The sequence below is a fragment of the Marmota monax genome, unplaced genomic scaffold, assembly GCF_021218885.2.
Source record: "Marmota monax isolate L192 unplaced genomic scaffold, Marmota_monax_Labrador192_F-V1.1 WCK01_AAM20220418_F8-fsc00005, whole genome shotgun sequence".
In the NCBI taxonomy this organism is placed as follows: Eukaryota; Metazoa; Chordata; class Mammalia; order Rodentia; family Sciuridae; genus Marmota; species Marmota monax.
The window spans coordinates 21950729-21967487 of record NW_026692254.1 but is presented as its reverse complement, the minus strand read 5'-3'; the positions used below and the strand labels follow the sequence as shown (position 1 = coordinate 21967487).

Below are 16759 nucleotides of genomic sequence, written 5' to 3'. Positions count from 1 at the left end.
TTAATTACCCCTTTTTGTCTTAAACATATTTTTTTTTTTTTTAGTTATTTTCTTTGTGGTTGCACTGGAGATTAAAAATAACATGTTGACTTAAAAAAATTAATCTCAGTGGCTTATAAAACACATTGATCTAGGCTGATCTCCAATTTGCAATCCTTCTACCTCAGTCTTTCAAGTAGCTGAAATTACAGGTATGCATCATCATACCCAGCTCAACACAATTTCCTGAATACATCTGATCAAAAAGAAAAATGTTACAAACAAAACTACATTTATACTATTTTTATGTACTCAAAGTTATTAGAGGTGCTCATTTCTTCATGTGGACTTGCACTGTTGCTTAATATTTTTTCTGCTCTTGAGCCTCCCTAGTGATTTTTTTTTGTTTTTAAAATTTTAATTACTATACTTTTCAATTCCAGGATTTATATTTGACTTTTTTCCCCCTGTTGTCTGTTTCTTATGACATTCTCTGTTTGATACATTTCTTTCAAAAAAAATTTTTTTTTTTTTGGTATGTGGGAGAGAGAATGGGGATTGAACCCAAGGGCATTTTACCACTAAACTACATCCTCAGTCTTTTTTATTTTGGGATAGGATCTTGCTGAGTTGCTGAGGCTGACTATAAACTTGTGATCCTCCTAACTCCGTCTCATGGGTCTCTGACATTATAGGTGTGCACTTGCACCTAGCTTTCTTTTTAATTCTTTAGGTGTGGATTGCTTTTGTTCTAGTACATATTTGTCATAGCAGATTAACATCTTTGTTTTATGAGTGTAAGTTCTGGGCTTCTTCAGGTATAGTACTTTTAACCCCTCCCCACTCCCCGCATTTTGGTGTGTTCTGTAATTTTTAAATGTAATGTATTAAATTCAGAATCAGATTTGCCTCACTAGCCAGAGTTTACTGTGTTTGCTATTGTTTGCTTGTTCACTGACTTTCCTAGGCTAGTTCTGTGAAGTCTGTATTCTTTGTTCATGTTTTTTGAAGTCTGTTCTTTTGGCTGAGAAGTTAATTAATGGTTGGGCAGAGCTTTTCTTTAAGATCTGCCTACCTTTGTTGAGGGACTTAGTATGTATCTTAGGGCACGTTTCAGTGCGATCGGAGGCAGTTTACAACTCTGCCTTAATTTTAAATTCCTGCATGTGCCAGATCATCAAGGTCAGCTAGAATTGAGAGGATAGGACCTTCTAAGATCTTTCCTGACATGCATACAGACATACAAATGTGTGGTCTTCTTGACTCTTGAGAATATCATAGCTTTTCAGGGTGCTTTATGGGCAGTTTTCCAGTTTTTGATCAATTTCTTTTTATTCCAACTTATTATGTTGCCCTGATCAGTGTGATGTTGAACATCTGCATCTGATTGTTTTTGACCAATGAACTGTCAACAGGGCTGTGCAGAAAGAGTCCTAAGTCATCTTTGACTTCTTTCTTTGAATGAAGCTTTTCAAGGTGCTGAGTCAGGTCAAGTAGCTCTGTTTGCAAGGGATAGGGCTCTTATGACATTCCAAACCTGTTCTTTCTCCTCTAGTGGCTGCTCTGTCACAGGTTAGCATAATCATTGTAGTTGCAAAAATGTTGGTTTTTAAGACTCTGCTGGAACAAGTAGAAGGAGATGGGAATAAAGCAAGTTGATAGAAAGCTTGCTGTTCTTTCTTTTGGAATCTGGGATTGAACCCAGGGGTGCTTAACCACTGACCCACATCCCCAGACCCCCCTTTTTTTTTAAGTATATATTTTTAGATGTCGATGGACTCTTATTTTATTCATTTATTTATATGCAGTGCTGAGAATCTAATCCAGTGCCTCATACATGCTAGGCAAATGCTCTAGCATTGAGCCACAACTCCAGCCCCCTCAGACCTTTTTAATAGTTTATTTAGAGATAGGGTCTTGCTGAGTTGCTTAGGGCCTCACTAAGTTGCTGAGGCTGGCTTTGAAATCACAGTTCTCCTGCCTTAGCCTCCCAAAGCATTGGGATCACAGGTGTGTGCCACTGTACCTGGCAACTTGATGTTCTTAACAGATGCAGCCATTTTCTTAAACAGATGCCTCTTAGTTGACAGTGAACATTTTCTTAATTGACAGAGTTCTGGTAATTGAGTTTTGTTAGTTTTTGCTGGTGTTCTTATTATTTTTATGGAGGAGCAGATTTTTTGAGTTCCTTACTCTATTATGTTGGAAGTGCTTCTCCCCCTTGGTATTGGTTCTTTTCTTTGGTAATATTTTCTTTTTAATACTAATACCGGGAACCTTTTTTTCCCCTGGTATTATTATTTATCAACAACATCATCATCTTTTTCATCATCATTTTTTTTTTGTTGCTAGGGATTAAACTCAGGGCCTTGAGCATGCTAGGTAAGGACATTATCACTGAGCTACATGCATACCCAGCTCCCATATAATTTTCCGGTAAATCTCAAACCATTATTTTAGAAGTGAAACATTTCAATATATTTCAGGAAGGAAAAGTGTAGAGTTGAGGAATAATCTTCAGGTTTGCTTTCATATTTAACACTTTCCTAGTCCTTGTTCTTCCTTTAGTATTTCATAGCTGTTATATTCCCTCCTGTTTTCTTCAGTTGCCATATCCTCTGTTTCCATTTTTTTTTAGCACTCTCCTTACACTATTACATACCATACTGTCATAGTAATTTGGCATATTACAATGATGTCCTTGACATTATTGTGACATCTTGCTTTTTAGTGAAAGTGCTATGTGGTAAGCATTGCAGATGGGGAGAAGGTGTTAGCACAGGCTATATATAGCATAGTTTAAGGTACTGACTATTGAAGGAGATTGGGTTTATGGTTGGGCAGGAGTGACTAGAATTTCAAAATAGTTTGGCCTAAGAAGTTTCAAGTCAATTATTTTATTCTGCCTAATTTTAAAAAATGTTGGAGAAAGTCATATAAATCTTATGGCTGTATTATTGAACAGAAAATAATTAAAAATATTATATTATATAGACTTAAGTAGGCCAATGAATGATACTGGGTTTTTATCACAATAGACTTGTGGTGATTGAGTCATTTATTACATAGTGAACTTCATAAACTCACATCTTCTAAACTCACAATTCTCTGTTACAGCTCCAAGAAATTTCTTGATCAGTCACTGAAAATAAAGTTAAATCTTTAATGTTTATTATTTTAAGTTATCTCTTTTCAAAGATGCTCAATGTTTATTTATTTAGTGATTGTTGCAAAGATTGGGTGTTGCCAGTCTATTTTTGACAATTTGAATGGCTCATATTTCATTACAGGATGTGTTATAACTGGTTCCTGGGTTTTAATTTTTTTTTTTGATCATATTCTTAGGTTCATCAAGGCTTATAAGAAGTTTGGTCTCCCTCTTGAACGGTAAGCTCAGTGATAATTCTTTATCCTCTTTTTCAGCTTTATTGTATAGCAAGTTCTCTCTCTCTCTCTCTCTCTCTCTCTCTCTCTCTGGTAATATTTTTCTTTTAATATTCTGGGAACTTTTTTTTCCCCCCTGGAAACAGTATTCTTTCATAAACATATCAATCAGGTGCATGTCCCTTTCTGGAAGGGTATGAAGATGATACAGATAGACCAGTCAGAGATTTATACCTTAGGGGGAGGTAAATCAAGTAAATTCAAAACAGTGTGTTTCCCAAAGAGATGTTTAGGTAACTATAGCTGAAGAGGCTGGGTTATTTATGTTTTAATTCTTAGATTTAGTAATGTCTTTTTGACTTAGTAATCTTGTACATTTTTACAAGGTATTGTGAAGATTAAAAATATAACTTATATCACCTTGCCTGTAGTGACTTACAAAATGGTTAGCTATTGGTACTACTCTACAAGCATTCAAAATATGATTTCAGAAGTTGGATTTTAACATAAGACTTATTTCAAGTAGTTAAGTATTTTGTTTTCTAAAAATCAACAATATATCCTGTAAATAATAGCACCAATTTAAAGCATATGCCAGTTTCCCCTCTCTTATTTCTGATACTGTTCTGGTGAAAATTCCAAGCTTGTGTTTTTGGTTTTATGCTTTCCATTTGGAGAGGAAGCAGTGATGTATAGCAGTGAGTCACAGCAAAATTGCAAAAGTCAGGCACATCTTTCCTGGACTTGGCTGACCTCCATATTTATCTTTGAACCAGTTACCTTAACAACTACCAACATGTGGATGAAGTAGGTTTGGTTCCTTTTGACATCATGATTTTTAGCCTTTGTGTTTATGTGCTCCCTACAACTTAGAGATGATCTGAATACATTGGAGAAGTTAGCTATACTGTGCTTCTATGAACATTGCAATGAGTGAAGGTAGAGTGGAGAAAGGAAAGTGAATAGAAAGATGCAATAGTCTTTAAGCATGTCATATACTGACAGTAGCAGATAGCCCATTTGTTTAATAAACTAAGTTTTGAAACCTCTCATTTTAAATTTTTGAGATTACTTTGGTTTTGTGAAATATCCTAAGGCACAATTCTTAAAGATGGAAAATGAGTGAGTTAGCTCTTAGTTAATGTGAAGCAGTTGTTATTGTTAATGAGCCATGAATGAAGGCAGAGAAAAGTGTCTTTGTAGGAGCAAACTTATATGAGACGTAGTATTATCTTGTGATGTTGAGAAAAGTGTCCATGTTTGTCCTTCCTTAGATTGGAGTGCATAGCACGAGATGCTGAGCTTGTGGATAAGTCTGTGGCAGACTTGAAACGCCTGGGTGAACTGATTCACAATAGCTGTGTGTCAGCTATGCAGGAATATGAAGAACAGTTGAAAGAAAATGCCAGTGAGGGTGAGTTAACAGATCATCTGTAGCACTCTGGTGCTAAAGGTCTGGTCTATTTCTGTTGCTGAAGGGCTTGCCTCCTGCTTTATGGTGTGCATTCTGAGCTGCCTTTTCCTGAGCTCAGTGTTCTAAGATCCCATAGATCTACACACAAATGGAGTTGGTTTGTAAAGGTGTAGAATAATTAACAAGATGAAATGATTAGTGTTATGTTGCTATAGAAAGTTTAAATTGGTTTGAATGATACAAAGACCTGAGGGACAAAGCTGAATGGATGCCTCTGTATTTTGTTTGCAAATGAGGGGGTGTTACATTCCACAAACATCATTAATTATTTGGATATACATATATGTATTCTTAGGTTGCTACAAATGTAAAGAACTTAGAAAATTAATTGGAATAGATAAAATATTGAATGACAGTTGTAAACATTTGTTACATTGAAATGTTCATCAAGTAGAATTTTTAAAAATTGGATCGAACATCTAGGAAGTACGTTTTCTCTTAGATATCAGAATGTTTTTTTATTTTTTATTTTTTAGAGGTACAGGCATGTTTACGAGAGCTCTAAAGTAGTCATTGTTTAAGGACACCTCATAGAAATGAAGGTATTGTTAAGCTACCTATTATTTGGAGGTTTTGTTGAGCTGTGGTTCAGATGCCAGAGGCAACCAGTTACCTAAAAGTTTGGTTAAGACTTCTGAGTTAAATTACCTCAACTCTTTCATTTGCAAAATGGAATAATAGTAATAAGAAAGTTTGGGTAATTAATTGAATAGTTCTTACTGAACTATTAACTGCTTGTTAATGTAGTATCTGGCTTTCACTGTTGTCTATTAATTATTTATATTTTGGAATTGTCTTTTTTTTAGGGCTTCTTTTTGAAATTAGTAGAATTTGATTGCTCTCCTCTGAGAGGATCCACTGTCTTCCTTGAGGGTGCTTTCCTCCTCCTTTCCCTTTTAATAAACTTTGCTGTACTTTAATGAAAAGAAATTAAAAGTAATTTAGATATATATTAAAAATATTTTTTGGTAAAAGAAAATAGCTTGAGTGATTTGGATAATAATCTGAATATGTACTTTTAGGGATGGGGGTGTAGCTCAGAGGGATAGCTTTTGCTTAACATTCCTGGGGCCATTGTTTCAAATAAATTTGTTTTCAAAAGACAAATAAAAGCCTGAGATTTTGAATATGTGTTTTTACAGCATCTAAAATACATCCAAAAGTAACTTTAGGTTTATCATGTTTTTTTCTTTGTAATTATTTCAAATTAAATAAACATGGCTCAAAAATGAAAAACACATAGCCCCCAGTGTTTGTCTCTTTTTAAGAAATTTAGAAAAACGTGTGTGTGTGTGTTTTATATAGATTGTGTGTTTTCCCTCTTAAACACAAATTAAAGGTAGTGTGGTATGCATACTGCTCTATTCATTGATTTTTTTCCACCTCAGTGTTTTTTTTGTTTTTTTTTTTTTTTGATACCTGGGATTGAACCCAAGGGCACATAACCACTGAGGCACATATTTTGAGACAGCGTCTTGTCAAGTTGCTTAGGACCTTGCTAAAGTTGCTGAGGGGGATATATACATGCTTTGCTTTGATATTGCAAATCTCAGCCTTCTGAGCCACTGGAACTATAGGCGTGCATCATTGTGCTCATCTCATCTCAGTATATTTTGGAGATATTTCCGTCTAATAGTTCCTTCCTCTCCACATCTCTTTTTTTTTTAAATTTTTTCTTTCATCAGTACATTATAGTTATAAATAATAGGTTTTTTTTTTTTTTTTTTTTGCGGGGAGGGGAGGTAATGGACCTCTGAGCCACATTTCCAGACTTTTTTATTTTGAAACAGGGTCTTACTAAGTGGCTGAGCCTGGCTTCGAACTTGTGATCCTTCTGCCTCAGTCTCCTGAGTTACTAGGCTGACAGGCATGCGCCTCCATGCTCAGCAAGTTGGGCTTATTTTGACATAAATCATGCATGTATGGAATTTGCTCCACTTTTGTCCCCAGAGTCTCTTCTTTTCTTCCCCTCCTCCCTCCATTTCCCTACCTGTACTATACTGTTGTTCTTTCTATTTATTTATATATTTATTTTTAGTTGGTGCTTTATAGATAATATACTGTGGTGTATTTATATATGCACATAGTATAATTTTATTAAATCCATCGCCTGTTTCCTTTCCTTTTCTCCTGCCTCTCCCTCAGTTTTCTTCTTGTATTCCACTGATCTTTCCTCTATCCTTATGGTGTCCTATCCACAGCCCCCCTTTTTCCTTCAGTTTGCTCTAGCTTTTGCACATGAGAGAAAATAGATCCTTGATTTTCTGAATCTAGCTTATTTCACTTAGCCTGATGCTCTGCATTCTGTATATTTATTGGCAAATGCTGTAATTTTATTCTTGCACATCCCTCTTTTTCTGCATGTTTACATTCTGGATCTGGTTAATTGCTTCTTCTTGGCATTGTATAATTTGATTCCCCTAAACCTGTATTTCCTATACACTTGTATTTAACATATTTTTAGTCCAGGTTGACATTTCCATTTTCAATGTAAGATTATTGATATTGTTTCTGAAAATATTAACAATTATATGCATACATTTCCAAATGTCAATGCTAATCTTCCTGTTATAATAAGACTCTCACACAAAGTTTGATTTTTTTTGGTATGTTTTTATGTTCTTAGTATATTCCCACTAACAATGTACAGTATTTAAAAACTATTTGAAATTGTTCTTTTCTGTATATGGTTATACCATCAACTTAATTTATAGACCCTTGTTTATATTTATTTTTAATTTTTAGGAAGCATTATTATTCTGATTTAACTTTTTTTTTTTTTAATTGCTAAAACACTTACATGGTCCAAAGTAAAGAGAGTAAAATAAGGTATATTTGGAGAGTCTTACTTTCATCCCTATTTTCCATTCCTGTTCTCCTCTAATTCTTTGGTTACCATCCCTAATAATTTTAAAATTTGTTTTAATTAGTTGTACGTGACAGTAGAATGCATTTATGCAGTTTGATATATCATAATAGATGGGATATAATTTCTCATTTTTCTGAGTGTATTTGATACAGAATCATATTGGTCATATAGTCACATATATACATACAGTAATAATGTCTGTTTCATTCCACTGTCTTTCCCACATTCCCTCTGCTTCCCTCCCATCACTTCCCTCTACCTAATCTAAGGTTTTGAGTTTGTTATTCTATTTTTTTTAAAAAAAATCTAAGCTTCTGTGTAGTTTAGTTCCTCTTCTACAGATGAAAACATAATACATGCTCTGCTGTACACTTAATTTAGCTTCATATCTGAAAGCACTCCATGTCATGTAGAGATCATCTTCCTTTCTTTTACAATTTCCCAGAATTCTTCCATGTAGATGTGTGTCAACTTATCTTTTTTGTTCCCTATTGATGGGTTTCTTTTCCTCTTTTGCTGTTACAAATAAATTCACAAAGAATAAATATGGTCTAATGAAATTATTTTTTTAAATATATATATCTTAGTCAGCATGTCTTTGGGATAGATTTCTAGAAGTGGGTCCTGCTGGAGCCTGGAGGATGCTTCGCTTTGAGATTGCAAATCCTCCTTTATAAATCTAGTGCCTTTTACATTACCAACAGAAATATTTATTAGTACCTATTAACAAGCCTCACAAACAGAATATATTTTAATTGCTTGGATATTTTGCTCATAAATGAGAAATGCATTTCATTTCATTTTTTTTTTTTGTAGTGAGCAAGGCTGTGCATGTCCAAGAGTACTAACATTTTGTTGTTCATAAACTGGTTCTTCATATATTTAGCTCACTTTCTATCGAGAACCGTCTTTATTCTCACTTAACAAGTGGCATTATCTTGCAGATTTCAACTTGGTCTCTCTGGTTAGAGTAACTGGGTTTTATTTTTACTTCTCGGATCATTGAAATTCATTCCTTCGTTTCTTCATTCTTTTTTTCATCCGTTCCTTCCTTCCTTTCACCCAGGGACTCTTTACCACTAAGCTATATCCCTAGCCCCTTTAAAATTTTTTCATTTTGTGACAGGTCTCCATAAGTTGTTGAGGCTGATCTCCAAGTTAATGTCCTCCTGCCTCAGCTTCCCATGAGGCTGGAATTGTAGATGTGCACTGCTGCACCTGACGTGGATCATTATAATCATATAGATTAGGGCAACCTTTTCATCTTTATCATTTCAAATGGTTTAGATGTTTCTGTGATCCTATACTTTTTCAGTTTCAATATTATGAAGGTCAAGTATGAATCATCTTTAAAACATTTGAATTTGTAAAAAATCTGCTAATTGGATCGGTAGGAAAACAAGGAAGAAACTTCATAATATGATACCTTCAGAGTCTTCTTATGTTAGTTTATGTTAGTTTTTGAATAGTCATATAAAAATAGGAGAGTTAAATTATAATTGCAAGCATCAGTATATTAAAGAAACTCTTAAGTGTTTTGCACAATTCTGTTTTGTACATATTAATTGAATATAAATATTAATTGAAAAAAATGTTTGTTTTATAGATTGTATCTTTGAATTAACGATAAACCAGGGATTATAGAGAAGGGACTAAGAGTTCAGGACTCATAGTGATAAATGGTGATAATGTTGTGTCTGAAACTTTAATAGTTCTCATTTAAGAATTGTAAAATTTGTGTTTATTAGGGAAAGGGCCAGGGAAAAGGAGAGGTCCAACAATCAAGATATCTGGAGTTCAGGTTAATGTGAAATCCATTATCCAACATGAAGAAGAGTTTGAGATGCTGCATAAATCCATCCCTGTGGACCCTGAAGAAAAAAAAAAGTGAGTATATTTTGTGGTACATGTAGGGTGGTTGAACATAGGTTTGATATTAGTTACACGTAGTTATTTAGTTTGTTCATTCTCTCTTCTTTAATATTTCAGAAAATTCTCTTTTGTAATGTCCTCCTGTTTTTAAACCCCATTTAGATACTGCTTAACCTGTCGGGTGAAAGCTGCACACTTTGATGTAGAGTGGGGAGTGGAAGATGACTCTCGCTTGCTGCTAGGAATTTATGAACATGGCTATGGAAACTGGGAGTTAATTAAGACGGACCCAGAGTTGAAACTGACAGATAAAGTAAGTAACTCTGTGATGCTAGAGATTGCTACATTTATTGTATACTTTTTTCTATTGATTACTTATTTTTATCTATTTTCAAGAAGGGGTGATCAAATTGAATACTAACAGAATAGTAATTTCCTGGGATTTCTTTATCCTTGGAAATGTTGCCATCTTTAATGGACTGTGGCTCTGTCTCACAGATAATGATAAAGGGAAAGACAAAAAATAGCCAAATGAAATTTTAGGAGAAATCTTAAAATATTGATATTTACTAGAGGTCAGATCTCATTACAACAAATACCAGGGTAAGTTTATTAATAATAAAAGCACTTCTAGGCCCCGTTGTTGGCCCTTTCTTTCAGAGTATGTTTGAAACAACCATATTTCTTTACACAAAGAATGAGTGTCGCCTTGGTATTTCTTGTAGTGGAATTAAATTTTGACAGTATTTCTCCCACAAAATTGAGCCTCCCACCCTGTCTGTTGCAAGTAAAAAGGCCATAGTTAGAGCTGAACACAAGGAAAACTGGCTTAAATTTTTGTAGGATTTGCTCCAGGTGATGCTCCTAGCAGGGCTTTTCCTGGCACATCAAACAATGCTCATCCCATCTGGGTTTTAGGAGGGTGACAGCACCCTGTCATAAGCACTGAGACCAAATCCAGTCTGGCCTGAGAGGTCCAACTGTGGTAGCAGGGAGCAGATCATGTCCTGGCATAGCTCAATGCTCTCCGGCAATGCTCTAAGAAGCATTTTCAATCTAAAACAAAGCTTTAACCTAGCTCCAGGGATTCCCTGCTCCTGGAAGGAGGAAATCCACGACGGCTGGGATGCTCTAGCAGATGAAGCCACAAGCCCCTCCTACCTGAGTTGTTCTACCCTGTTAACAGCACAGGTAGGAGCCAGTGGGAGAGCTGGATTTCTCCATCCCATTTTGTAAAATGAGAACGGCTCATAAGGGATTTTCAGTGACTGGGAGCCATGGACATGAGATAGGATCTGAGGCTTTATCTATGTTTTGGGTGGTTGGGGAGGGAAAGAACTGTGCTGAGTTCTTTGTTACCTGTTTATCCTCATTTACTAACCGGTTATGGGTGGTGGCGGGTGCTTCTCTTCCTTTCCTGTTGAAGATTCTGCCTGTGGAGACAGATAAAAAGCCTCAGGGGAAGCAGCTACAGACTCGAGCGGATTACTTGCTGAAGCTGCTCAGGAAGGGTCTGGAGAAGAAGGGGGCTGTGACAGGCGGGGAAGAGGTGAGTGAGTGCATTGTCAGCTGGGTGTTTTTCAGGGTTCCAAGGCTCCAACCCCACAGATTTAGGTAGGAAAAAGAAATATCCTTTCCGGGCCCTGCACAGAACATTACCTTTCCATGATCAAATACTGCTTTTGAGGTTCCATGATTATGGTTTGGTTGGTAATAATAGAAATATGCATTTAATAATTGACTGTAACATCTTGGCAATTTTCTTACAAACCCATTCTCTTCAAATACTGAATCATTAATCCTCACAGTCCTCAGTGCCACTAGTTCAGACGTACTGTTAACTATTCCCTTTTTCTGCTTCCTCAGTTTGGGAACATAAGGATTGTCTATTGTATCTAATTGGGCTACTTGTAATAATGGATCCCAGGAGTAAAATGGACAGTTGGAATCCACAGTTAATATAAAAAACTGAACTTCAGTTATGAGTATCTTACTAGCTAATTGAAAAATACCAACTGAGCTGCTAATGAATTTATCTGAACTTTATCTTCCTTTATTTTCCCAGTTTACCATTTCAGTTCAGGCCTAGAAAGATGGGGAATCATAGTTATGAGATAATATAAGTTACATCCTCTACTACAGTCTGTGTGTGTGCATGTTTCTTAAGTGCTCTTTTATAGATATGCCACTTGTGTTAGTTTCCTTGTATTATAAATAAAACAAATTGTAGAAAAAAATTGTACCTTGTTCTTGCTGGGCATGGTGGTGCATGCCTGTAATCCCAGCAGCTTGGGAGGTGAGACAGGAGGATTGTGAGTTCAAAGCTAGCCTAAGCAAAAGTGAGGCACTAAGCAACTCAGTGAGACCTTGTCTCTAATTAAAAAACAAAATAGGGCTGGGGTTGTGGCTCAGTGGTTGAGTGCCCCTGAGTTCAATCCCTAGCACCACCTCATTCCCCCCAAAATTACCCTTTTCAGGCAATAGTATAATAATATAGCATATCATTCTGCAGATACTATGTAATATAGTGAATGTGTAATATTATTATGTTTTAGATTTTAGATAGAGGTGTTTTAGATTTCTGTATCATATTTGAGTGGATAAATATTTTAACCTTTTTCTTATTTTTAGATAAAATACTTTTGTGTACTTTTTTTTTTGGTTGTTATTATTTTGGGATTGGGGATTGAATCCATGGGTATTTAACCTCTGATCTACATCTTCAACTCTTTTTATTTTTTGAGACAGGGTCTTATTAAGTTACTTAGGCCTTACTAAGTTGATGAGGCTGGCTTTGAATTTGTGATCCTCTTGCCTCAGCCTCCTGGGTCACAGGGATTATGATTTTGCACCATTGCACCCTGCTAATAAAGTACTTTGTTTCTAGGATTTTTATTGTTAATATTGTTATCTTTAATATTTTTATTTTTATTATTATCATTATTAGTGGTACTGGAGTTTGAACCCAGGGCCTTATGCATGTTAGACAAGTGTCGTAGCACTGAACCACATCCCTGACTGTAATATGTTATTTTTATTTCTATTTTTGTATATAAGGTACTGCCTGCCCTTTTTGGCAAAAATTCTATCTTTAGGACAAATTCCAAAAAAGTTGAGTCAATAGGTTCAAGGAATATGGATGTCTTTATATAGTATGGGATATGTATTCTCCCTACAGGGTTTTATATTTTGTTTTGTTTCGAGGTAAAATTAGTTGGACTCTTTCTTGTTTTAATTATGTAGCTACTACTGCTTCAAAGGATCAAATGTTATTTGTCATGCATTTGAAGGACTTGATTTGTAATTTTATCATTATTTTCTTTTTTTTCCCCAGGCCAAATTAAAAAAGCGGAAGCCTCGAGTAAAAAAGGAAAACAAAGCACCGAGGTTGAAAGATGAGCATGGACTTGAGTTTTCATCTCCTAGACACTCAGATAATCCATCAGAGGAAGGAGAAGTAAAGGTATAAGGGTAGATTTTATTTGAGGGTTATTATTATTCTTTTAGGTCTATATTGTGCCAACTGGTATAAAATCGTTTACATGTAGATTTATGTATATATATTTTGCTTAATCTATTGGAGAAGAATGTAGTTGCAAATTCATAACTGATAGAACTAATGTGTGGAACCATGAATATTTTAATAATAAATAAATGGCAATTGGTACTTAGCCTCATTTGGGTAATTAGGCAATATTCCAATACTAATATTGAAAGAAAGCCCAGGCTTATATAAAGGGGCATGTACTATAAAGTCAATTGTATGTGCAAACAAAACCTTGTGAGTCTGGTTTGGCCCAAAGTCTGCCAGTTAGTAAATTAGTATTATTCAGTATTATTTCCATGAGTGACAACTTTATTGGATTTTATTTGGTTGCTCTTAGAGTGTAATACTTTGAGATTATAGGAATTAGCATGGATTTGAGTCTGCATATGTGAATTCAGATATTAGAACTTTATCAATTACTAGCTGACTAGACAGGTATACAATCTCTTTACTTTCTTTAATTCTCAGTTTTTTTCTGTCTATGGAATGGGAATGATAGTGACTCCAAAACACTGCTGGGATTCGAACTCAGTACCTCATGTGTGCTAGGAAAATGCTTGACCACTGAGCTACACCTGCAGCTGATAATACCTATCTCAAAGAGTTGTTATGAGAATTACATAAGATGATTTAAATAAAGAGGATCTGCCTGCACTGGTCATTACTAGAGAATTGAGAATTGTGCAAATGAGTGCTTTAAAGCTCTGTGATTGAAAACAAGCTTTTAGGTTTAAGCACAGTGATGAATCACTGAGAGCAGTGCTGCTTTCTCGAGGAAGTAAACAAGTAGATATAAAGTTGAAGGCAAAAGTTCATAGCCCTATTTGTTTCCTAGGATGATGGCTTAGAAAAAAGTCCAATGAAGAAAAAACAGAAGAAGAAAGAGAACAAAGAGAACAAGGAGAAGCAAATGAGTTCTAGGAAAGACAAAGAAGGGGACAAAGAAAGGAAGAAGTCAAAAGATAAGAAAGAGAAGGTAATGATGCCATTCTGCTTATTGGAGATACCCAGAGCCTCTGAAATTTATTTTTAGATCTAGAAATGGAATGGAGATTGAGGGCACTGGACTCTCTTTTTATGAGTATATTCAAGAAAAAAGATGGGGCTGTCAGAGGTATGCTTGCACCAATCCTTGCAGAGGGGTGTTTGTGCGTGTATGTGTGTGCATGTGTACACGCACAAGTTCAGGATATTCTTTAATATACAAGGCCTTTACTTGATCTTTTATACATGTTTTGGGGGAGGGGGATGTTTGAGGTGAGATAGGACAAGTGAGAGAATTTGCATGAACAGGTAACTGCTTGAAACACGTTCTTAGATTCATATTAGAAGAGCACAATTCACAAATGGATTTGGAAATTTGGAGAGTTTAGGATTTGGAACAAATAGCAAGAATTTTTGCAGTAGACACGGATAGAAAGCCTTGCTATAAAATCTTCATGTTGGGACCTTTTTGAAGTTCATTCCAAACCACAGGATTAGTACAGTATTGGATGTATGCTTGCTGACTTCTTAAAGAACAATTGTAATTACTCACTTATCATTGCTAAAACACAAAATTAACACCTCTATTCTACCACCCAGTGGTACCTTTGAAACTTTTCTCTTATGCACATAAGTACAAAAATAGAATAAAAATTAGTTCAGACCATTTGAGTAGCCTTTTCTTTCTGCTTAGCAGTAAGCAGCTTTTCATTGAATAAACAAGTGTTAAAAAGAATGTTTAATAGGTAGAGAGAATTTTGTTTAGCTATAACTTATTGGAAGCAATTCAAATCTCCCATGTTGAAATTGCTTTTTTTTTTTTTGGCAGTACTGGGAATTGAACTGGGGACCTTTACCATTGAGCTACGACCCCAGTCCTTTTTATTTTATAATTTGTCCAGGCTGGCCTTGAATTTGTGATCCTCTAATCTCAGCCTTCTAAGTATCTGGGATTACAGGCATTCTTCTCCATGCCTGGCTGCTTTCCAATTTAAACAGTATAAATCATACTCTGACAAATATGTCTGCATTTGTCCACAGAAAGACATTCAATTTTATTTATTTTGGAGATTTATTCCAGGTGTATTTCCAGGATGAGCTACATCCCCAGTCCTTTTTGAGACAGTGTATCGCTAAGTTCCTAAGGGTCTTGCTAAACAAGGCAGGTGCCTGGCTAAGTCATTCTTTTTTTTTTAAAAATGAAATATTTCAACAATAGAAATACAAGAACAGGGGGCTGGGATTGTGGCTAAGCAGTAGAGCGTTCGCCTAGCACGTTTGAGGGCCCGGGTTTGATCCTCAGGACCATATAAAAATAAATAAAGGTATTATGTCCAACTACAACTAAAAATATATATATATTAAATAAAAAGAAATACAAGAATAGTTTAGCAAACATCTATTGTCTATTGCTCTCATAACTATTGTTGACAATTTTTTCATGTTTATTTGAAGTGGCTTTGTTTTTGGTTAATGTTTTGTATTCATTAGTTCACTTACTGAACTTATTAGTTACTACTTATTAGTTGCTACTGAAGCTGCTGTCCTTATAGCTTCTCCTGATTGTATTACTTTTCCTTTCCTATTTTCCTTATAACCTTTATTCTAAAGTGGGGGTATATAATATATATATATATATATATATATATGTCCTTCTGTAATATTTTGTTGTATGTAATTTTGAGATTTATCCATGTTGATTCATGTAGATTTCAGAATACACATTCCTACATCAAAGAGTAAGCTGTTAATAAAAATTGCTATATGATACTCAGGAAGAGTTCTATCAGTTTATAGTCTTAATCTCTTGATGACATTTTTGTGCATTTTCTGGATGAGGGAATAGAGCACCAAATATAGCATTGATGAAATTGAAGTTACAATTAAGTGCTTTTAGAGTCAGGCATGGAAATAATGTATGATTGAGCTATTAATCTTATAAGTTGGTATAAAGTGACACTGTTGTAGTCACCCACTACAGATAAGAAGTCCACATTGCAAGGCAGGATTGTACAAATGACAATGATTCCTTGTAACTCTTTTTTTTTTTTAAAGCCTAAAGGTGGTGAAGCCAAATCTTCAAGTAAATCAAAGCGATCTCAGGGTCCAGTCCATATTACAGCAGGAAGTGAACCTGTCCCCATTGGAGAGGATGAGGATGATGATCTGGACCAGGAGACCTTCAGTATTGTAAGTGCTGAAATTAAGGGATGCTGGTGTGTGACCACAGTGCTTGCTGTGGCTCTGCCCTTTATAGGCGCAGCCACAGAGCTTCAGTTGATATAAACATTGGTGTGTTATTTTGGAAACACACTGCTTTTGATGTCTGAAGACTGTGTTCTGAACCAGGTTGGCATGAAGAGATTAGTTTTTTTTTTTTTTTTTTTTAACTTGTTCTTGTTCTCTACTGAGGAATAAGTCTAAGATTTCATGTCTTGTGCTCCCAGTTGGAAAGTCTTTGAGGACCCTCAGGCATCTGGGAAACAGAAATGCTCACTAAACTAGCATTTATTGAATGTTCTCCTGTACCAACTATAGGTTACCATATTGAATAGGTAATTGTTTCTATTCTTGTAGACTTTGTATTTGAGTCAGGGCCATAGATAACTACATGAATGATGCTAGCATTGCTGAAATGGGGCCGGGAATG

General features: G+C 35.3%; 1 protein-coding gene across 5 annotated transcripts in view; it reads left to right on the top strand.

Annotated features, from left to right (window-relative positions):
- Positions 1-16759, top strand: part of Chd2 (chromodomain helicase DNA binding protein 2) — a 125526-nt gene that overhangs the window by 82421 nt on the left and 26346 nt on the right. For all 5 annotated transcript variants that reach the window (XM_046436623.2, XM_046436613.2, XM_058576962.1 and 2 more), the window contains 8 exons: positions 3325-3366; positions 4638-4777; positions 9455-9593; positions 9741-9891; positions 11005-11127; positions 12913-13041; positions 13961-14101; positions 16165-16299. In XM_046436623.2, the coding sequence (XP_046292579.1) occupies positions 3325-3366; positions 4638-4777; positions 9455-9593; positions 9741-9891; positions 11005-11127; positions 12913-13041; positions 13961-14101; positions 16165-16299 (1000 nt within the window). The remainder of the gene's footprint in view (positions 1-3324; positions 3367-4637; positions 4778-9454; positions 9594-9740; positions 9892-11004; positions 11128-12912; positions 13042-13960; positions 14102-16164; positions 16300-16759) is intronic.